The following is a 23,794-nucleotide window of genomic DNA, read 5'->3' as shown; positions in this document are numbered from 1 at the left end:
AATGGTAGGTCATACTAATTATATCATTATATCGACGTTCTCTCAAATGGCCTAGTATACAAATGCGCCGTCTAATTACAAAACAAACCCGGCGCCTCTGTCTGGATGTACTTGTTTCCCTCCGTAAGGACCAGCATGTTTCGTTACAGGAGTTTTGTTACATTATCATTCAACAATTCCACATTTACTGACCTTTATGTATTATTTCTTGACCTCTATAATATCCATTTGATGACACACACTCGGTGTCCTTAAACTTTTCCGAAATAGCAAGGGATGTCACACATTTCCATGGTATGCCATCGTGTTTAACCGGGCATCACTAAACAACAACAACGGCACAAATCCCGGTTATAACCTTTAAATAGCTCACCGTTTATTCTGTAGACGTCAGTCAGTTTTGTGGGGGAAAGAAAGAAGACTTCAAAATCCGTTAAAAACCGACTGAAAACATAGACTTGTCGCGCGGTCCCACGAGACAGTTTCTCCTCACCACAGTCCTCGTGCACTGTGAAAAGCGCGCCATCCGGTGGTAAAGATTCGCGCGCGGGGCAACAGGTGGATTTGGAAATCCATTCCCAGGGAATTTGGACAATTTGTACCAAATTATATTATATAGTAAAACTAGTGTATAAACGGTTTATGAAGCCATTACATGTTAAACATTATCAGTGACTAAAAGTGCACTTGCCTATAGGTCTTTAGGCTTTGTTAGCAAAATGATTCTGGCAGCTGTGGGCTACATACTTTGTGTTTTTTCTGGTCTAGTATATGCCTATTTCCCCAGCCCCAAACTGGCATACATACTGCATTACCATCAGATTAAAAATGTCAGGCACAGATCTGGCCCACACACTGTAAACTATCAAATTAGAAAGGTGTGACCCCACTCTGACCCACACATTATGGAATGATTAATTGTTGAAGGTATGGCCCAGATCTGAACTTTTTTTTTGTAAAATAAAAAGCTGCGCCCCAGGTCTGGCCCACCTCCTGCACAAAGGTATGGCTGACTTCCCGCCTAGGTACCCGGTACAAGTATGGACAATATGCAGGCTACATTAAACCAGCTAAACCAGCAATAAACCAGCATTAAACCAGCTAAACCAGCATTAAAACAGCTATAATCCCTAAATTGCATTCCGATACTCTGCAAGAAATACTGTACTTAAACAAAAGAGAAGAGAGCACTTGCAGATGAAGTCAATCCAAAAAATCTGGTTTATTACAAGTTGCAACGGGGAACATGAAGTGTAGCCCACAAAAGCCCATAAACATTTCTAAAATAAGTAACATTGACTTGAATTGGATTTGTGCCACAAATGCTAAAAGGTGAGCATTTTAAAACGTTAGCCAGGTAAACAACAACAACAAAAGCATGGACTGCTGTTATACCTTGTCCATAGACAGCTAACAGGGTAAGAACATTTGGGTGAAATATCCATTTAATTACTGTTTCCCCTTCCCATGGGAAGCCCTCTGATGTTGATGGGATTCATTGTTTTTCTGTATTTAATTTCAGATTTTTGCACGGTTCTATTGTATACACTGTTTGTGTGCCCAGTGTAAGTAGGTGGAGGACACCAGTTGGCTTCAAACGCTAAAATTATATAAGATAATTCAAAAATCTAATCTACTGACTTTGAACTTTGTCTGCTATTCGGGAAACATTCTATTTCAACATTTTAACAAAGCACACCATCAGTTATTCAAGTAAGAACAATTCATTAATAATTAAAATTCCTGAGAAGTCTACCTACGTGTTGAAAGGGAAGATGTGTCTATCCTCAGCGTCAAATGAACACATCGTCCCCATCTCTCCCTCCACCAGCTGGCACATACCATCCCTTACTCCATACCATCCCTCACTCCATACCATCCCTCACTCCATACCATCCCTCACTCATACCATCCCTCACACCATACCATCCCTCACTCCATACCATCCCTCACTCCATACCATCCCTCACTCCATACCATCCCTCACTCCATACCATCCCTCACACCATACCATCCCTCACTCCATACCATCCCTGACTCCATACCATTCTCAACCCTCAAATATACCCCTCTCGCAGCAGTTGTCTCCCTCACTTGAGATACTCCCGTACATTTTCATTAAGTTCAATGTTTTTTAGATTCGGACAGTGGTTGGTTACCACATATATTCCAAGCTCACAAGAGTGTATAGGGTAGTTAAAGAAAGACTATTTGTGTTCATACTCCCAATAATTAACATAGGCCTTGTCCTGAGACAGAAGGATGTTCATTACCAAAGCGATGCCGTCGCTAATCTTAACTAATGCAGTTGTCTCTCTCATTCAAAGCTTCAGAGCTGATACAGTGTCTCCTGACCCCTCCTGTCTCAGCCTCCAGTTATGCTGCAGTAGTTTGTGTCGGGGGGCTAGGGTCAGTCTATTACATCTGGAGTATTTCTCTTGTCTTATCCGGTGTCCTGTGTGAATTTAAATATGCTCTCTCTAATTCTCTCTTTCTCTCTTTCTTTCTTTCTCTCTCTCGGAGGACCTGAGCCCTAGGACCATGCCTCAGGACTACCTGGCATGATGACTCCTTGCTGTCCCCAGTCCACCTGGCCGTGCTGCTGCTCCAGTTTCAACTGTTCTGCCTGCGGCTATGGAACCCTGACCTGTTCACCGGATGTGCTACCTGTCCCAGACCTGCTGTCCCAGACCTGCTGGAACCCTGACCTGTTCACCGGACGTGCTACCTGTCCCAGACCTGCTGTTTTCAACTCTCTAGACACAGCAGGAGTGGTAGAGATACTCTCAAAGATCGGCTATGAAAAAGCCAACTGACACTTACTCTTGAGTTTCTGACTTGTTGCACCCTCGACAACTACTATGATTATTATTATTTGACCATGCTGGTCATTTATGAACATTTGAACATCTTGGCCATGTGCTGTTATAATCTCCACCCGGCACAGCCAGAAGAGGACTGGCCACCCCTCATAGCCTGGTTCCTCTCTAGGTTTCTTCCTAGGTTTTGGCCTTGCTAGGGAGTTTTTCCTAGCCACCGTGCTTCTACACCTGCATTGCTTGCTGTTTGGGGTTTTAGGCTGGGTTTCTGTACAGCACTTTGAGATATCAGCTGATGTAAGAAGGGCTATATAAATAAATGTGATTTGATTTGATTCCAGTATCTTCCGTTTAAAGGTTGGCCACATGCACACTCCATTCATCACCCACACTCCTGTCACCGACTCCACCTCCACATCTCCATTTACATTTCTCTTCATAAATTCAACAACTTTGTAAATGGCTTATGGGGAAAATGATGAATAAATGTTTAAAGATAATCCTAATTCTACAATACTCTACCCCAGGGGTTCTCAAACTTTTTTGGCCCACAACCCCATTTTGATATCTAAAAATACTCTCGACCCCAACCATGTGAAAACAAATATGTAATTAACAGCCAATGTTAACTTTTTTATTTGGGGCTATGGCAGGCTATTGAAAAACAGCCTAAAAGGATTTCTGATTGTCTTCACAACTCACCATCACATAATTTTAATGTGGGGCTATGACAGTCAATTGAAAATTAGTCTGACATAATGTATCTTATCTCACCACCGTTTATGAGATGGGTGTGGCTTGACGCATGTCGCGTCCAAGCTCCTCAAAGTCAGGGGATGTGGTCAACAGTGCGCACCTCATCTCTGCTGTCACATCCAACCTGGATTGATATTTGGTTTTAATGCAAACGAGTACACTGAGTCTAGCTTCACACAGGCAACTGGTAGCCTACCATGAGTTTTATGGTGCTTTCAAGACAACTGGGAACTATGAAAAATACGAGGTCAAATCATGACGTCAGTGATCTTTAGGTCAGAAATCGGAGCTCTAGAAAGAGGCCCGGGTTGGAATTCGGAGTTGGATGACTATTCAAATCTATTTTTCCCAGTTGGAGCTCGTTTCTTTCCAAGTTCCCAGTTTTCTTGAACGCATTGAAGACGGAAGTCGGAGATGTCAGAGTTCCCAGTTCCCTGTTGTTTAGAGACCGCAGGCTATATTCCCTTTGAGTCAGGAACCAAAACTATGATCCAAAGTGCTCTTCCAAACATTGGAGGTGAGCAGTCATCACTATTTTTGGAAACTTACTGATGCTGTTTTCTGTTATTTTCTTTTCCTTACACAGAAAGTCAATCAAGTCTGGGTTTTTTTACATCCATTGCGAATTGCAAAATTTGAGAACAGGCCTGAGCGCTGTAGATGTGGTTTGATGTAGTTTACAATTGAAGTTACCTACTGCAATATATCTCAGAGTTCTGTGCTCAGCTCTTTTGCTGCCAGTTGCTCTCTTCCATATGGCAGAGGGAGATACATTCATAACAAGAGTGCAAAGGCCTGCCCGCCGTCCCTCCATAGATGGAGCCCTATCTGTGCAAAAGCCCATCATTCGACGCCATATGGAATCTGTTGTTCGTCAAAATAGCCACACAGCACACTGGACATCCCCTATGCCGTTCCATACTTGGAAATCGTAAGACAGAACAATATGTCCTCGTGACTAGAATCCCCCGACAAAAGTCAATGCATGGTCATCTCGGCCCTCACAGCTATCGTCCATTTGGAGAGCGTTTGCTGGGGAGTTTTTGAGTCGTTCAGTCAGAGCATACATTCTTCGTTTAACAGTGTTATCTGACAAAGGTATTGTTGTGAGTTTCTGTCCCTCTGCCTCCCCACACATTGTTTTCACCATATCAATTGCGGACGGTAATATCAAAGTCTCTCCAATTGTGTGTGGTTTCATAGCGTAGCAGGCATTACCATTCACTGTGGGAATGATTCATGTGCAACGGTCAAGTGCGGCCTTTTCCAATGATCTAAGGGCGCTCTCTGGTTGAATTTAATCTTTTGGATTTTAATAATTTTCATTTAGGTTTTTAAGGTTAACCACATTACAATAATTTTGAGATACAAAGACGATATTATAATACATATTTTTTTGGTATATATTTTCTTTTCTTCAGGATTTTGGAAATTCTCCCACAACCCCATTTTCACATCAGGCGACCTCACATGGGTCGCGACCCCTAGATTGGGTACCGCTGCTCTAGCCTATGTGACACTTTTCTACATCATGTGAGGGAGAGGAACAGCATCAACATTGCCTTGATATGGTAACTTGACCTACTTTTGCACATTTTCATTAAATTCAATGCTTTTAATTAACTTGACATCCTCACAAACATGGGTTAGGCCATGAATGTTGTAAACAACATACTGGAGGACCATACAACTGACTAAAGTGCTGCACAAATGAGAGAATGAAAATGGCAACATAGACATCTCCTTGGATGCATATCTTCCAACCTGAATACCCAGTGTGGGACTTAATTGTCTTGATGATCACTCTAGCTGGAGTATCACAGGTAACAGAGGTGACAATTAGAGAGAACTGTTTACCTTTGATGACAAACCCCTTTGCAACTCATTAACTAGATCTCTCTGTAAGGACCGGAGCTGGGAGAGGAGAAGCAAGTACAGGGAGTGAACATTTAATGGATAATAGACAAGAAACAAACAAGGACATCGCCTGGACAGGGGAAAACGTAACGACATCAATGCTGACATGGGGAACAAACTGAGGAACAGACAGATATAGAAGGGGCAATCAACAAAGTGAAGGAGTCCAGGTGAGTCCAATGAGCGCTGATGCGCGTAATGATGGTGACAGGTGTGCGTAATGAAGGACCGCCTGGCGCCCTCAAGTGCCAGAGAGGGGGAGCGGGAGCAGGCGTGACACTCTCAAATAGTCACTGAGGGAAAGTGGCTTTGAGTTACCACAGAATAGTGCAATGATGACCGGGACCTTTACGTAGCCCTGAAGTATCCCTAGGATTGGCCAGAATTGTACACAATAACTTTTAAACAATGGCAAGCCATCGTAGTTCGGATGCAGTCAAAACGCGTATATCTATCTGGGACTTTAGACCAGGTTTTTAACACATCCTCCCCATCTCTCGCTCCACCAGCTGGCACTGAAACATGAGTGAGTGAGGTATTGCTTCCAACCAGGAGAAAAAGAGCATCAAATTAATCTTTGGGATTTCTTGTGGTTGTGTCTGCTGGGGCCAGGGTCTTGCATGGTCTTCAGGAATCTGGTGGGCAATGGGCCTCCCGAGTGGCGCAGTGGTCTAAGGCACAGCATTGCAGTGCTAGCTGTACCGCTAGAGATTCTAGGTTCGAGTCCAGGCTCTGTCGCAGCCTGCTGCGACCGGGAGACCCATGGGGCGGCTCACAATTGACTCATTGTCGTCCGGGTTAGCGACTCCTGTGGCAGGTCGAACGCAGTGCATGCTGACATGGTCACCAGGTGTATGGTGTTTCCTCTGACACATTGGTGCGGCTGGCTTCTGGGTTAAGTGGGCAGTGCGGCTTGGTTGTGTTATGGAGGACGCACGGCTCTCGACCTTCACCTCTCCCGAGTCTGTACGGAGTTTCAGCGATGAGACAAAACTGTACTACCAATTGGATACCATGAAAAAGGGGTAAAAAAGGAATCTGGTGGACTAGAGGTGGACAAGAGCAAAGCAACTTGAGGTTGGACTGTCTAAACAATGAACAGGAGTGAGGAAAGCAAAGAATTAATGACATGCATAAAGCCTATATAGACTATAATGACATGCATAAAGCCTATATAGACTATAATGACATGTATATAGCCTATTGACTATAATGACATGCATAAAGCCTATATAGACTATAATGACATGTATATAGCCTATTGACTATAATGACATGCATAAAGCCTATATAGACTATAATGACATGCATATAGCCTATTGACTATAATGACATGCATAAAGCCTATATAGACTATAATGACATGTATATAGCTTATTGACTATAATGACATGCATAAAGCCTATATAGACTATATTGACATGTATATAGCCTATTGACTATAATGACATGCATAAAGCCTATATAGACTATATTGACATGTATATAGCCTATTGACTATAATGACATGCATAAAGCCTATATAGACTATAATGACATGCATATAGCCTATTGACTATAATGACATGCATAAAGCCTATATAGACTATATTGACATGTATATAGCCTATTGACTATAATGACATGCATAAAGCCTATATAGACTATAATGACATGTATATAGCTTATTGACTATAATGACATGCATAAAGCCTATATAGACTATATTGACATGTATATAGCCTATTGACTATAATGACATGCATAAAGCCTATATAGACTATAATGACATGCATTATAGGCTATAGCCTCCTAGAGATGTTCATCATCCATATCGTAAATTTAGAGCCAAAAGGCCATGAAGGTCAAAGGTTGGCCCAGCAGTGAGGGTTAAGCATTGGAACAGAGGCTGCAGTACAGTTTTGGAGTTTATAAAGAACGTGGAGTTCCAGGTCCCGGTAGAAATTATTTACATTGGAGGACCAAACAAAACATAAAAAGTACAAACTTGAAAAAACACGAGGCTTAAACTAGGTTATTAGGCTAAGCCCCCTAAAAAGGTATGCTTCCGCATCAAAGGTTTTCCATGTTCTGATCTGGTCTGCCGTCACAGCCCTTATGTAGCCTGGCCGTAGCTCCTCCTACTAGACAAACCAACAAAAGATGTAAAATGACAAATAACGTTCTCCAAACTATAATAGGTTGTAGGCTACCGTAAATTAATCCAAGTTAATTCAAATAAAAAGACTTCACTCAATTAGTGATGAGCTGGACGTTGACTCTCTGTAGGGTGCTTATCACACCACTGTATAACACCCAGTAGATGGTGCTAAATTCTTATCCTTGTGGGTCTCAGTTCTGTGTTTTTGCCAGAAAATGCGGAAGTGAAATAATGGAATTTGATGCCATTTCGGAGGACAGGAATAGGCAACATGAATTGATATATTACAGTTCAATAACAATTTATAGGAAATTAAATAGCCAAGCGGAATATATCGCTCAATCAAATCATCACGACAGCCGTGTTGAAATGGAGAGCCGTCGCACAGTAACACGAAGGTCGAGAAATCAACACACCAGGTGAGAGATGAGCTGCATTTGTTTTGTTGACAACGTTGGTTGGTCTGTGACTGTCGCGGTTATGGAGTTGCCATCCATCCCCATTGTCTGTCTTATTATGAGACCGACAGACCAACATTAATTTGATGAGAAGCGATGGATTGCCTTCTGGTCTATCAAATTGCAACATTGTAGGCATATGCAACCGCAACAAAAGGTTATGACCAATATGCACAAATTGTCTTATGTATAGAAAGTATCAACATTGTATCAGAGTTGCATTTTGTTGCTGAAACCAAAAGCGCAGTAACAATGCATTTAATTTCTATTCCACCCGACACCACTCCTCCTAATCTCCACTGCCAATTAGTAATTCTATCCATGGTCATGTATATTGCCTTACAGATTGATCAAATTATATCAACTTCGGAAAGCGCCACACGCCTGTAGCCTAGGTGTGGTGCATCCGATGGTGGGCTCGAGGGCGTTTTGTGTCAACAAACGAAAACTTCCACATCATCGCGCTCGGATTCTTCCACGGAGGCAGAGGGACTGAAGGTGGGACGCCCCCATGGCCCACGCCCGCTTCCCGGGGAGGACTGCAAACGTGGCCGCTAACCTGACTTCCCCGGTGCTGGGTCGGCCACTGTGCTCTAACGGGACGCCCTGGATCCTCTATCTGTTCGAGCAATGCGTGGAGAATGTGTGGGAATACTGGAGCGTAGTCATCGGGTTGATCTCAATGTTCTGTTTCTTGCTGTCTACTCTACCGTAAGTTTCAATGTTCTGTTTCTTGCTGTCTACTCTACCGTACGTTTCAATGTTCTGTTTCTTGCTGTCTACTCTACCGTAAGTTTCAATGTTCTGTTTCTTGCTGTCTACTCTACCGTAAGTTTCAATGTTCTGTTTCTTGCTGTCTACTCTACCGTAAGTTTCAATGTTCTGTTTCTTGCTGTCTACTCTACCGTACGTTTCAATGTTCTGTTTCTTGCTGTCTACTCTACCGTAAGTTTCAATGTTATGTTTCTTGCTGTCTACTCTACCGTACATTTTCCACTACAGCAGTAGGAAGGCGTTATATAAGGAAAAAGTAGATTGTCTTTATAATACTAATTAAAATAAATGATCACAGATGCTGTGATCAACGTTTCTCTGACATTTGGTGTTATGATAATACTCATGACATGAATTAGCCCATTATTGATGTATTACCATAGTAATGAGAGAGGGTATGTGTGGCTCTGCAAAACCAGTTTATGAGACCTCTAATCCAAGAGATCTAATCCATGTATCTGTTTACATGCCACATCACTCTCTCCTTTTCTTTCCCCTTCTCTGCCTCCATTTAATCTCTTGTTGTTTCTCTCTCCCCCCAGACAAGTCTATGAGGCTTATCGCAATGGTAAAGTGGAGGAGGCCATGTCTTTTGGCTTTCTGCTCTTCCTCTTCAGTGGGGACCTCAGCAGTCTAATAGGCTGCATCCTGACCAGCCAGCTGCCCATCCAGGTATCTAACAAAAGGCACAACTTCAACTTGCCGTTGTATGCAAAGTATGAGTATGGGCAGAGGCATATGGGAGTTATTGTTTTGATTACCATATCACTTTCTGCCCAGGCATGCCCTGCTGCATTGTATAGCTGCTGCATTGAAGTTGGTGTCTCTGCATTTACATTCTATCCCAAGGGCATGTTTTCCTTTTAACTGTTCCATGACCCTTGCCTATGCTTACCAGCAGAGGGTGCCACTGTCAATCATATTTGATTGTTCTCTCTCTCTCTTTCTCTCTTTCTCTCTTTCTCTCTTTCTCTCTTTCTCTCTTTCTCTTCTCTCTCTCTTTTCTCTCAGATTGTGACAGTAGTGTTCTACATCTTCACTGATCTCATGCTCATCTCCCAATTCCTCTACTACAAGATCAAGAACAACTCATCTAAAAGTAAGGCCAGCCGGATCATGATATTACACTGTCCGCCCAACATGGAAACACAATAGAATGCCATGGTTGTGTATGTGAGAATCAGCATTGTTCCTTGCGTTGTAGTTAGTGTGCTGTAGGTTCATATTTCCATTGTAAGTGTAATTATGAGGGTGCAGTCTGTGTACTCACATTATGTGTTACATGCACACCTTATTGACAATGCTAACAGCTATGCCAAGTTTTGTGTGTTCAAGTAAAATAGTTCCCACTAAAAGTTGATGACTGACAAATGCTCACATTGTAAAGCTCCTTTGTCAGTCCAGTTTGCAGCTGAGGGCTGGAACACAAAAGGAAGACATATTGGATTACTTACAATCCAGTGTATAGTATGTGAATACTGTGTGTGTTTATGTTATGTGTGTGTGTGACTCTTCACAGTCCTCGCTTTTCCATAAGGTGTATTTTTATCGTTTAAAAAAATATATTTTACTGCTTTTTTTAAAATGTTTTATTAAACCTTTTTTTACCAGATAAGTTGACTGAGTACACATTGTCATTTACAACAATGACCTGGGTAATAGTTACAGGGGAGAGGAGTGCGTGCTGCGTGAGTTACTTGATGTGGAATAGAGTTCCATGTAGTCATGGCTCTATGTAGTACTGTGCACCTCCCATAGTCTGTTCTGGACTTGGGGACTGTGATGAGACCTCTGGTGGCATGTCTTGTGGGGTATTCATGGGTGTCCGAGTGTGCTAGTAGTTTAAACAGCCAGCTCGCTCTATTGAACATGTCAATAAGTAGTGATGAAGTCAATCTCTCCTCTACTTTGAGCCATGAGAGATTGACATGCATATTATTAATGTTAGGTCTGTGTACATTTAAGGGCCAGCCATGCTGCCTTGTTCTGGGCCAGTTGTAATTTTACAAAGTCCCTCTTTATTGCAACAAAACTATGGCCTGTAGGACCTGACTTGTTGATATTGTTGTTAAGAAGGCAGAGTAGTGCTTAATTATGGACAGATCTCTCCCCATCTTACTTAGCTAATGTTGCATCAATATGTTTTAACCATAACAATTTACAATCCAGGGTTACTCCAAGCAGTTTAGTCACCTCAACTTGCTCCATTTCCACATTATCCATTACAAGATTCAGCTGAGGCTTAGGGTTTAGTGAGTGATTTGTCCCAAATACAATTCTTTTAATTTTTGAAATATTTAGGACTAACTTATTTCTTGCCACCCATTCTGAAACTAACTGCAGCTCTTTGTTAAGTGGTGCAGTGATTCCACTCGCTGTAGTATCTGACGTGTATAGTGTTGAGTCATCCGCATACATAGACACACAGGCTTTACTCAGAGCCATGTCATTAGTAAAGATTGAAAAAAGTAAGGGGCCTAGACAGCTGCCCTGGGGAATGCCTAATTCTACCTGGATTATGTTGGAAAGGCTACCATTAAAGAAAACCCTCTGTGTTCTGTTAGACAGGTAACTCTCAATTCACAATATAGTAGGGGTTGTAAAGCCATTACATCCTATGTTCTTCCAGCAGCATACTATGATTGATAATGTCAAAAGCTGCACTGAAGACTAACAAAACAGCTCCCAAAATATTTGTAATATCAATCTCTCTCAGCCAATCATCAGTAATTTGTATAAGTGCCGTGCATGTTGAATGCCCTTCACTATAAGCATGCTGAAAGTCTGTTGTTAGTTTATTTACTCTAAAATAGCATTGTATTCAGTCAAACACAATTTTTTTCCCAAAAAGTTTACAATGGATTGATAACAGGCTGATTGGTCGGCTATTTAAGCCAGTAAAGGGTGCTTTACTATTCTTGGGTAGCAGAATGACTTTTGCTTCCCTCCAGGCCTGAGGGCACACACTTTACTGTAAGCTTAGATTGAAGAGCTGGCAAATAGGAGTGGCAATTTTGTCCTCTATCATCCTCAGTAATTTGTAATTTTCCATCCAAGTTGTCAGACGTGGGTGGCTTGCCACTGTTGATATACAACAATTTTTTTAATCTTTTCCACACTCACTTTACAGAATTCTAAATTACAATGCTTGTCTTTCATAACTTGGTCAGTTATACTTGGATGTGTAGATTCAGAGTTTGCTGCTGGCATGTCATGCCTTAATTTGCTAATCTTGACAATTAAACAAATAATTAAAGTAGTTGGCAATATTAGTGGGTTTTACGGTGAATGAGCCATCTGAATAAATGAGGGATGGAGCTTTTTGCCTTTTGCACAACATTTTTATTTAAGGTGCTCCAAAGCTTTTTACTATAATTCTTTATATCATTTATCTTTGTTTCACAGTATAGCTTTTTCTTATTTTTGTTCTGTTTAGTCACATGATTTCTCAATTTGCAGTACTTTCGTCAATCGGTTATGCAATCAGACTTATTTGTCATTCCTTTTGACCCCTACCCCCTAAACCATAACATTTTTCAATTCCTCATCAATCCTTTGGGATTTAACAGTTTTTATAGTGCATGCTTATTAGTAACTGGTGTAAGCAATTTCTTAAATAAGTCAAGTGCAGCGTCTGGTTGCTCCTCATTACACACCACAGACCAGCAAATATTATTTACATCATCAACATAGGAATTACTACAAAACCTCTTGTAGGACCTCTTATACACAATATTTGGTCCAGCCTTTGGAACTTTGGTTTTCCTAGCTATGCCTACCATATTGTGATCACTACATCAGATCGATTTGGAAACTGCTTTACAACAGATTTCTGCAGCATTAGTAAAGATGTAATCAATACATGTGAATTTCATTCATATGCTGTTCGTAAACACGCTGGTAGGTTGACTTATAACAAATACTGACTGTTAGCACTTGGTGGTCTATAGCAGCTTCCTACAAGAATGGGGTTTACGTGAGGCAGATGAACCTGATGAACCAGATGAATATTACTTCAACATTACTTGACATGAGATCCTCTCTAAGCTTTACAGGAATGTGGCTCTGATTATAGACCGCAACACCATCCCCATTGGCATTTTTGTATTTTCTGTAGATGTTATAACCATGTATTGCTACCACTGCATCATCAAAGGTATTATCTAAGTGAGTTTCAGAGATGGTCAGTATATATGAGTGTCAACGGTTACCTGCAAGTTATCGATTTCATGAAACTTGTTCCTTATTGGTATTGTTGCTCCTTAATTATTTATTTCAATTTTATTTGTAATTTTTTTCTTAACTATATTGTTGGTTAAGAGTTTGTAAGTGAGCATTTCACTGTAAGGTCTACACCTGTTGTATTCAGCGCATGTGACAAATTACATTTGATTCTTAGGCTATATACACTACATGACCAAAGTATGTGGACACCTGTTCATCAAACATCTCATTTGAAAATGATGGGTATTAATATGGAGTTGGTCCCCCCTTTGCTGCTATAACAGCCTCCACTCATCTGGGAAGGCTTTCCACTAGATGTTGGAACATTGCTGCAGGGACTTGCTTCCATTCAGCCACGAATATTAGTGAGGTCAGGTACTGATGTTGGGCGATTAGGCCTGGCTCGCAGTCGGCGTTCCAATTCATCCCAAAGGTGTTTGATGGGGTTGAGGTCAGGGCTCTGTGCATGCCAGTCAAGCTCTGTTGCCACAAAGTTGGAAGCACAGAATTGTCTAGAATGTCAAACTGAATGTATGCGGTAGCCTTAAGAATTCACTTCACTGGAACTAAGGGGCCTAGCCCGAACCGTAAAAAACAGCTCCAGACCATTATTCCTCCTCCATCAAACTTTACAGTTGGCACTATGCATTCAGGCAGGTAGCGTTGTCCTGGCATCCGCCAAACCCAGATGCTCCAGAGTCCAATGGCGGCGGGCTTAACACCACTCTAGCCGATGCTTGGCATTGCGCATGGTGATCTAAGGCTTGTGTGTGGCTGCTCGGCCATGGAAACCCATTTCATGAAGCTCCCGATGAACAGTTCTTGTGCTTATGTTGCTTCCAGAGGCGGTTTGGAACTCGGTAGTGAGTGTTGCAACTGAAGACAGACAATTTTATGCGCTATGCACTTCAGAACTCGGCGGTCCCGTTCTGTGAGCTTCTGTGGCCTACCACTTCGCAGCTGAGCTGTTGTTGCTCCTGGACGTTTCCACTTCACAACAACAGCACTTACAGTTGACTGGGGCAGCTCTAGCAGGGCAGACATTTGACGAACTGACTTGTTGGAAAGGTGGCATCCTATGACTGTGCCACGTTGAAAGTCACTGAGCTCTTCAGTACAGGCCATTCTACTGCCAATGTTTGTCTATGGCAATTGCATGGCAGAGTGCTCGATTTTTATACACCTGTCAGCAACGGGTGTGGCTGAAATAGCCAAATCCACTCATTTGAATGGGTGTCCAAATACTTGTACGTTAATGTGGGCTATTTTTTAGCATTTTTCTGAGATGCTTGAGCGGCTTATCAGAAGTAGACATGCCAGTGATATTTACAGTATGTTGGAGCTGATAGTACAGGATGAGCTGCACACAGTGGACTTCCTACGAGGACACACCGCCTCAGTGCTAACAATATAACTCTAGTTCATAGACATAGGATTACTGCATACAATAGCTATAGGATCGACAGAGGCATTCAGTGGACTTGGAGGGAAATAAATTAGGTTACATACACTATGACTTCCAACGCTCCTGGGACATTGTAATTTTTTTCTTCAGCACTACGACAACTCAGTGACACAATGGTAGTGATTATCTGAGCAGGGCTTGGGCCAAGTCATTTTCTCAACGCTGCCTTGAAATGCGTGGACAGAGCCAGGAGCCAAGATGATTTGGATGGACTCTGTCATTCTTGTAGAGCATCTTATGTAAGTTATGCCAACAGAGCTACAGTAGTCTTTTAGCCAGATGTGTAATGCCAGTAGCCTGCTGAATCTCTCACAGCCGTGACCCAACGATGGTACCGGGCCTGAAATAATTGGCTGCTTTTTGGAAACTTTCAGAGCTAGAATCAGTTATTTTAAAATACATTTTCAGCATTCCCGGTTAGCCCTCCTAATGTCATTTGACCCCACATGGACTACCACAGCGTCAGGCCCTGGCATTTGTTATAGAATGGTGGGAAGCAGCCTTGTAATGTCCTCTACTCATGCTCCTGGGTAGCACAGGGTTTTTGCCCTGAGAACCGAGATGTTTCTTACCATAGAGCTGCTGATGACGACAGCTGGTGCATAGGCTTAGGAGGTGCGGCCGCTCTTTCGCCTCGAGTGGCCTCGCAGACCCCCCGAGGATCGATGGGCGGTGAGGCCATGATGGACCTACCCAGCTGTAGAATCAATCATGGCTGATGAAGGGCTGGAGTCTCAGACACCTTCATGGTCTGATGGGGGGAAGCTCTGAAGATCTGAAACCGAGTTAGAAACCACAGGAGAGGGAGACAGAACAGAGGGCGAAGGCGCAGGTACCTTTGGATCCGATCTTGAGAAGCAGAAGCCCCCAGGGATGAAGGTGCCGGAACCTCTAGATCCAGGGCGAAGAAACTGTTTGAAGTATGTGTCCAGTCCGGGCTTCCCATCAAGGAGGCCCTCATTGCCAGGTGCCGCTGCTTTTTGAGTGACGTATTGCCATGGCTGGTTGATAAGATCAAGAACAGGAACATCCACCAAGTCATCCAGAAGCAGCTTACTGACTCCATTTTCCAGGGAAGAGGCAGACCCCTTCGGTGAGGGATCCCTGCCGAGCACCGGCCAGTTGACTGTGGAGAGCCGTCATGGCGGAGACACTTCCACCAGGCCAGAGAGGCGTCCGGCTACTGGAGTAGAGGAGAAAGAAAAAGTAGGCGGGCATGGATTCCCCAGTAGCTGGTGTAGGACTCCCCAGTGGCGTGTGTAGGACTCCCCAGTGGCGTGTGTAGGACTCCCCAGTGGCGTGTGTAGGACTCCCCAGTGGCGTGTGTAGGACTCCCCAGTAGCTGGTGTAAATTCACTACTTGTTTGCTAAGAATAGCCACTTCGCCACTGTAGTCCTCTGCAAACAAATAGTTAAAAGTCCGGGCAGTCCACATTGTCCTTGAATAGAGCTAAATAAACACAGCTCCAGCAGGGTTGAAAACGTGCAATAGCGACTTCCATTTGAGACTGTCAGACAGCTAGGCTAGCTGGGCTTCTATGTCTCTGTCCTTACAAGGATTTTTCAACTAAGTGAACAAGAGCACAATCCTCCTTTAAATCCTCTCACAGAGGTGAGCACGCAAGCAGTGTCTCTGCATGTACTGTTGGTAGCAGCATCGGCTAACGTTGGTAGCTATACAACACAGTTCCAGTACAGGTTGCAGGCTAACGTTGGTAGCTATACAACACAGTTCCAGTACAGGTTGCAGGCTAACGTTGGTAGCTATACAACGCAGTTCCAGTACAGGTTGCAGGCTAACGTTGGTAGCTATACAACACAGTTCCAGTACATGTTGCAGGCTAACGTTGGTAGCTATACAACACAGTTCCAGTACATGTTGCAGGCTAACGTTGGTAGCTATACAACGCAGTTCCAGTACAGGTTGCAGGCTAACGTTGGTAGCAATACAACGCAGTTCCAGTACAGGTTGCAGGCTAACGTTGGTAGCTATACAACACAGTTCCAGTACAGGTTGCAGGCTAACGTTGGTAGCTATACAATACAGTTCCAGTACAGGTTGCAGGGGAAAAGGTGTGTCTGAAATCGGTCACCTCTACAAAACAAGGAGGTACAGTAACACTGTGGGTGCGTCTGTGTGTGTGACCCATGTGTGTCTCTCTCTCCCAGAGCGCCCCATGTTGAAGTGGTTGTGTTTCCTGTGGTGTGGGGCTTCCACTGTGGCCCTCCTGATTCTCCCCAAGTTCATCACTGACAACAACACCTCTGCCAACACCGAGGTGACGTGTGTGTGTGTGTGTGTGTGTGTGTGTGTGTGTGTGTGTGTGTGTGTGATATCGCCTTCACACACAAACACACAATGTGAGTTGTATCTCATCCTATATCTCTCTCTCTCTCTTCAGAGTGCCTCTAACAGCGTGGAGATCTCTGGTTATGCCTGTGGATACGTGGCCTCCATATTCTACCTCTCCTCTCGTTTTCCACAGCTCTACAAAAATGTAAGTGACAGTCTATGGGCGTGATTATGGAGGTAAGATGTGACAGGATGGCAGGGTTAGGGGACATGAGGAGTGAGGGGGAAGAGGGTGACAGGAGGGGAAGGAAGGGGTGATAAAGGAAGGCTCAATGTAGTTGGGGCCAGAAGAGAAAAAGGAATGCTGTTGTTTGATTTTTTTAAATGAGAACCAGGCGTGAGAGACTGGTGTTTTGTACTGAGTGATGTCACAGCATCTGGACTGGTGGCTCCTGCAGAGAACTCACTGTCACTCCCAATGTGACAATAGTTCCTAGGGATGGCCTAAGGGGGAGAGCACAGTACACACACACACACACATTTTGATATATTGAGTGTCTTTGTGAGCATGCATGACTTACCAACAACAAACCTTACATACTAACACATTGTCAGACATTGTGAAAATATGTTCAGAACTAATATTATTTTGGAACTTAACAAAAAAGTAGTTAAAATGAAGAAGTAATAGAATGGGGTTAAATGATTAACTACATAACATGTTTTGAAGACTCTAAGCCTAAAATCTTCACTTTTCTCTGTTGGTTTTGAGGTCTAAAAGGTAACATCTCCCTGTCTGTCTCCAGTTTAAGCGACAGTCTACAGAGGGCACGTCGTACATGCTGTTTGCCCTGGCCATGATGGGCAACGGGACCTACGGGCTCAGTGTCATTGTGGTTCTACCAGCTCTGGCCGGTTCCAAACAGACCTTCATTCTCAAACATCTGGCCTGGCTCATCGGCAGCCTGGGAGTCCTCCTCCTAGACTTCTTTGTATCTTTTATTTTTCTCCGAGATCATCATTTCACTAAAAAAAGGGATAAGGATGTGAAAGTGTTATTTTTGTCTCTGGAATATTGTTGACTTGTTGTGGTGTGTTTGTGAATGAGCCTTAACTCTCCCAGGTCACTGCCCAGTTCATCATCTATAGGAAGAACCGCTCCGCTAAAACCAGCAAGAAGATGAACGTTCCTGAAGTAGAACCTCTGCTCTGTGAAGAGGAGGAGCTCTCCACGTTCTAGAAAACGCATGAATAAAGGTGTATCGTTAGAACACATGATTAAAGTTCTAGAGTGAGAACACATGATTGAAGTTCTAGAGTGAGAACACATGATTGAAGTTCTAGAGTGAGAACACATGATTGAAGTTCTAGAGTGAGAACAGTAAGAGAATTCCATAAATCGTTTCCATAATGTTGAGTGGAGACCTAGAATAATTCAACAAATGTGATAGTACACCAATGTTCCCTCCATTTAAATCCAGGTGAATTAAAGGGGGAGTCTTATGTTTGAGGAATGTAATCTCAGTAGAACCGTTCTCTATTATTTTGTATGATCTATTCCCTATGTTTTTTCTTATTACACTAAAGGCCAATAGGGTGTATCTCAGTGTCACATTCCTCTAGTCTATGTTTGTCAATGGTTAGAGCTCTTGTGTTTTCCAGGATAAGATATGCAATACACTGAACTGTTCACACAGCATTGCCGTCTAGGTAAACAGTACAAGAAGGAATCATAACAGTGATTGTTCCTGTATGTAGGTTTGAAAAGATCATACATCACACCAATGGTAATGTATCACATTGACTATTGATGTGCCACAAAGTAGTGGGCTGCACCAACAGTAATCTATTTTACACTTTGTTATAGTTTACCTTGGTTTGTTGTAGGAGCAGATTCCGTTGTAATTGAATCCCTATTTAAGTTGTAGTTGGTAAATTGCTTGGAGTGTTACACAGTGTTTAGGTTGTGAATATGCAGTGATATCCTGTTCCTTGCATCTACATCTATTTATGTGTTGCTGCAGTGGAGGTCTGAGGGCTGTTTGACGTCTTCACACTGGTGCTTTTAAAACAGACAGTTCTTTGGCTGAAATCTAACCTTTAGATAAACATCCTTCTTTCCTTATGTTATGGCCTGGTTATGCTACCTTTCAGTGGCCACAAAGAATGGAAGAAAGGAGGGAGGGTTTTTGGCCGTATTGAGTCACAGCCTTGAGCATTGAGTTCTCACCCGTTATTGTGGAGTTGTGTCCAGGGTTGTATTCACTAGGAACCAAAACGGCGAAGGACCTAACTGAATTTGTCCAATAGAAACTTGTTTTCATTGCAAAATGTTTCAACTGTGTGCAACTAATGAATACACCCCAGTCTTCTGTGTGTGTGTAGTCACATGTTCAGAAAGCGGAGGATCAAGGTTGTGTGGGAACTGTTTTATAAGTTGATGTGCCATAACTTGGTAACATGGAGTCATGATGAGTGAATAGAGCTTTCTAATTACCGATGGATGTGTTTGGTTGATTGACACCACAGATTTCTCTACCTCGTCTTTCAGTGAGGGGGTTTGTTTATCTGACCCGGGTTACCCCGTCTGGTTTGAACCGGGTGAAAAGTGATTGTATTCATTTTGGAACCGGGCTGCCTCCCGGGTGTGAGCCAGGTGTCCCGCTCTGGCCGACGGCGAAGTCGGCTCAAAACAAAAGTGACGTAATTAAGCATGTGTGATGAGTAGGATTATGTGTTTTCAAATGCTAAAGTGATTACTTTTGATAAAAATCCTTTATCTGCCTTCCCAATAAAAACTAGTTTGAAAATTCAAACATTTTATTTGATAGAAAATAGATGTATGTTTCTGGACAATGTACCTAGCTGCCTTGTTGACAACATGATTGAGTGGCGCAGATTACTGTTTGATTTGAGAAGTGCGCTCCTCCCTCCCCGCTTTCGCCCGATGACGTGACAGGCCATTGCCCGGTTCAACCCAGGCCAGTGTAATAGAACTCCCTCAGTGACATAGGAGTCATGCCTGGTGAAAATGTAAATCAAAGCAAATCAAAAAAATATTTGTCACATGATCTCACCTGTTGTATTCGGATCATGTGCCAATTTTTTATTTGCTTTGATTTACATTTTCACCAGGCATGACTCCTATGTCACTGAGGGAGTTCTATTACACTGGCCTGGGTTGAACCGGGCAATGGCCTGTCACGTCATCGGGCGAAAGCGGGGAGGGAGGAGCGCACTTCTCAAATCAAACAGTAATCTGCGCCACTCAATCATGTTGTCAACAAGACCTTACCGTGAAATGCTTACTTACGAGCCCTTAACCAACAATGCAGAGTAAGAAAATATTTGCTTAATAAACTAAAGTTCAAAAAAGTAACACAATAACGAGGCTATATATGGGGGTACCGGCACCAAATCAGTGTGCGGGGGTACGGGTTAGTCGAGATAAGACCAGCATCCCGGAGTCGCCTCTTCACTGTTGACGTTGAGACTGGTGTTTTAATGAAGCTTCCAGTTGATGACTTGTGAGGCGTCTGTTTCTCAAACTAGACACTCAAATGTACTTGTCCTCTTGCTCAGTTGTGCACCGGGGCCTCCCACTCCTCTTTCTATTCTGGTTAGAGCCAGTTTGCGCTGTTCTGTGAAGGGAGTAGTACACACATCATCAGTTTCTTGGCAATTTCTCACATAGCCTACATTTCTCAGAACAAGAATAGACTGACGAGTTTCAGAAAAAAGTTATTTGTTTCTGGCCATTTTGAGCCTTTAATCGAACCCACAAATGCTGATACTCCAGATACTCAACTATTCTTTTTTACCTTTATTTAACTGGGCAAGTCAGTTAAGAACAAATTCTTATTTTCAATGACGGCCTAGGAACAGTGGGTTAACTGCCTTGTTCAGGGGCAGAACGACAGATTTGTCTAATCTAAAGAAGGACAGTTTTATTGCTTCTTTAATTAGAACAACAGTTTTCAGCTGTACTAACATAATTGCAAAAGCGTTTTCTAATGATCAATTAGTCTTTTAAAATGATCAACTTGGATTAGCTAACAGAACGTGCCATTGGAACACGGTAGTGATAGTTGCTGATAAGTGGCCTCTGAACGCATATGTAGATAGTCCATAAAATATCTGCCGTTTCCAGCTACAATAGTCATTTACAACACTAACAATGTCTACACTGTATTTCTGATCAATTTGATGTTATTTTAATGGACAAAAAATGTGCTTTTCTTTCAAAAACAAGGACATTACTAAGTGACCCCAAACTTTTGAACGGTAGTGTACATGTAGGTAGGGGTAAAGTAATTATGCATTATGATATTTCACCTTTATATAACCAGGTAGGGGTCAATGCAAATAGTCCGGGTAGCCATTTGATTAACTGTTCAGCAGTCTTATGGCTTGGGGGTAGAAGCTGTTAAGAAGCCTTTTGGACCTAGACTTGGCGCTCCGGTACCGCTTGCCGTGCAGTAACAGAGAGAACAGTCTATGACTTGGGTGGCTGGAGTCTGACAATTTTTAGGGCCTTCCTCTGACACCGCCTGGTATGGGGTTCTGGATGGCAGGAAGTTTTGCCCAAGTGATTGTCTGGGCCGTACGCACTACCCTCTGTAGTGCCTAGCGGTCGGATGCCAAGCAGTTGCCATACCAGGCAGTGATGCAACCAGTCAGGATGCTCTCAATGGTGCAGCTGTATAACGTTTTGAGGATCTGAGTACCCATGCCAAATCTTTTCAGTCTTCTGAGGGGGAATAAGAGTTGTCGTGGCCTCTTCACAACTGTCTTGGTGTGTTTGGACCATGATAGTTTGTTGGTGATGTGGACACCAAGGAACTTGAAGCTCTCAACCCGCTCCGCTACAGCCCCGTCAATGTGAATGGCGGCGTGCTCGGCCCTCCTTTTCCTGTAGTCCAAACTAGTTAAGCGTTGGAAGGAAATATAAAGGGAGTGCTTGTGTTTTAGGAGTGAAATGTGATTAAACATGATGTGACAAAGTACAGTATTTATTGGTAGAGATAGTGTAGGGTTACAGCTGGGCTTTAAAAAGCACAGTTGTGATTGGTTGACTTTCCATGTAAACTTTCAGCCAACCACAATTTGAAGCAATAAATGGGTGTAAAATAAGGAGTATTACTACTTTTACGTGAAGTATTGAAAAAGCTAAACATTGAGGCTTTGGAAAAATTGGCTATATGGCTGACCAGCAAATAATTGTGGCCATGAAACAGCAGGAAATCCATGAACGAAGAGAAATTATATTGACACTTATTTTCTCTGATAAACCTGTAGATAGTTGCAGATTTCGTTTCTTATTTTTATATTATTTTAAAGGTAATTATTGGTTGTATCAGACATAACTTTTTTTGCCTTTCTCTTGATAAATTAAGTTTGAATTCTGGTTAGCTCAAAGCTTTTTTTTCAAAGTGTTTCCTATAGATATCTTCCAAATCAGAAAATGGAATAGTGAGATATTTATTTATTTACAGTCTCAAGAACAAGGAACATTTCTGAAAATGTTTTTACTTGAATAATGACACTGTATTGCTCTTTTAAGATAACATGGTATTTTCTTTTCTTTATGCTTTAGCCTATGTTACTTGCAATATTTGTCTAATTGAAGATATGTCCCAGTATCTCAGCTTTGTAGCTCATTGTACACAAGTTAAGCATTCCAATATGATGTTTATGTAACAAACAAACTTCTCAATAAAGTGCAATATATCAAATGTGTGTGTAGTTATTTTTCTTTTGAGGCAAGATAACACACACAATTTAGTATTTTGTGTAATATTTGGCAGGCACACAGTTTCAGCAAATATGTATTACAGTATATTTAAATTACTATATCTACAAACTATAAATATATATGGTTAAGTCATCCTATACCTTCTATAGTAGCCTTTGATAAATTGGTGGTTAAGTTAAATTCGATGCATAGTCTCTGCAACATATGTGCATTTTGTAATTAAAATATTCAACATCATACAGTATGTCCCAATGCTATGAGGTGTTTGATGGGTTGAGATTGGTGTTGTTTGGGTCGAGAAGATGAGGGCAACCACACCTTTGGACTGAGGGAGCGAATTGATTTCATTGGGAGCAGTGTTTTCTCTGGAAGAATGTGTCGCAGTGGGGGCAAAAAGGTTGAGGTGAAGGACAGAGAAGCTCAGTTCTGGTGACTTTTCTGACTGACATTCTACTCCAAAATGAATTAAAATAAAATTATGCTAAAATATAAATTCCACCTCCAGAAAAGAGCCCAATAACATATTGGTAAAATGATTTGTTAAAACTATTTTAACATTGGACCATGCATATATATAATGTAGGGCAACTTGTTAGGGTAACCCGCAACATTTACATTTTAGTCATTTAGCAGATGCTCTTATCCAGAGCAACTTACAGTAGTGAATGCATACATTTCATTTCATGCATTTTTTTTTTGTACTGGCCCCCCGTGGGAATCAAACCCACATAGAACCGACAATGCTGGTTAAATAAATGTGATATATATATATATTTTAATGACTGTGCCGTAACGGGCCGAACTGCGCATGTGCAGCCCGTCAACTCCTATTAAAACGTATCAGTTTGTCACTTTCACGAGGTTGGAGTACCAACATGTTCAAATACGTAAGAGGTTGGCTCGAATCTAAGTTTTGGCTTTAGATTTCGAGAAAATAAATAGTGAAGTAAGATTTTTTTCCCACTTATCTTATTGATTTATCAATCCCCAAACCCCGGCCTGGTTTGTTTTGCATGAGTTCCCGGAAGTCTCGTGATGTTGCGCCTCTGGGTTTAGAAAGTCTTTGCTCTAATCCTCCAACACCCGCCCACACATTCCAAAAAGTGTTTGACCGAACCCTGACGTGACCAATGAGAAAAGTCAATTCCGTGGAGGGCGGGTAGTTGGGTTTCATTGGGGAATGACTTCCAAAG

General features: G+C 42.3%; 2 protein-coding genes across 2 annotated transcripts in view; one reads left to right on the top strand and one right to left on the bottom strand.

Moving 5' to 3' along the window:
- The window catches only part of LOC106594828 (ventricular zone-expressed PH domain-containing protein), a 193,066-nt gene extending 192,562 nt beyond the window's left edge, over nucleotides 1–504 (bottom strand). Inside the window, exon 1 of the mRNA XM_045704029.2 lies at nucleotides 374–504. The gene's annotated coding sequence lies outside the window, so the exon portion shown is untranslated. The remainder of the gene's footprint in view (nucleotides 1–373) is intronic.
- Nucleotides 505–7,830: 7,326 nt separating this feature from the next.
- On the top strand, nucleotides 7,831–19,662 carry LOC106581440 (lysosomal amino acid transporter 1 homolog). Its single transcript, XM_014163503.2, has 8 exons — nucleotides 7,831–8,051; nucleotides 8,436–8,801; nucleotides 9,407–9,536; nucleotides 9,876–9,963; nucleotides 16,723–16,832; nucleotides 16,956–17,051; nucleotides 17,653–17,838; nucleotides 17,970–19,662. Exons 2-8 carry the CDS (start codon nucleotides 8,602–8,604, stop codon nucleotides 18,084–18,086), a joined length of 927 nt encoding a protein of 308 aa, XP_014018978.1. The 5' UTR covers nucleotides 7,831–8,051; nucleotides 8,436–8,601; the 3' UTR covers nucleotides 18,087–19,662.
- Nucleotides 19,663–23,794: the final 4,132 nt, after the last annotated feature.

Source organism: Salmo salar, chromosome 20 (assembly GCF_965601325.2).
Source record: "Salmo salar chromosome 20, fSalSal1, whole genome shotgun sequence".
Taxonomy (NCBI): domain Eukaryota; kingdom Metazoa; phylum Chordata; class Actinopteri; order Salmoniformes; family Salmonidae; genus Salmo; species Salmo salar.
The sequence above is the reverse complement of the archived record's forward strand: the minus strand, read 5'-3'. Positions and strand labels throughout refer to the sequence as shown.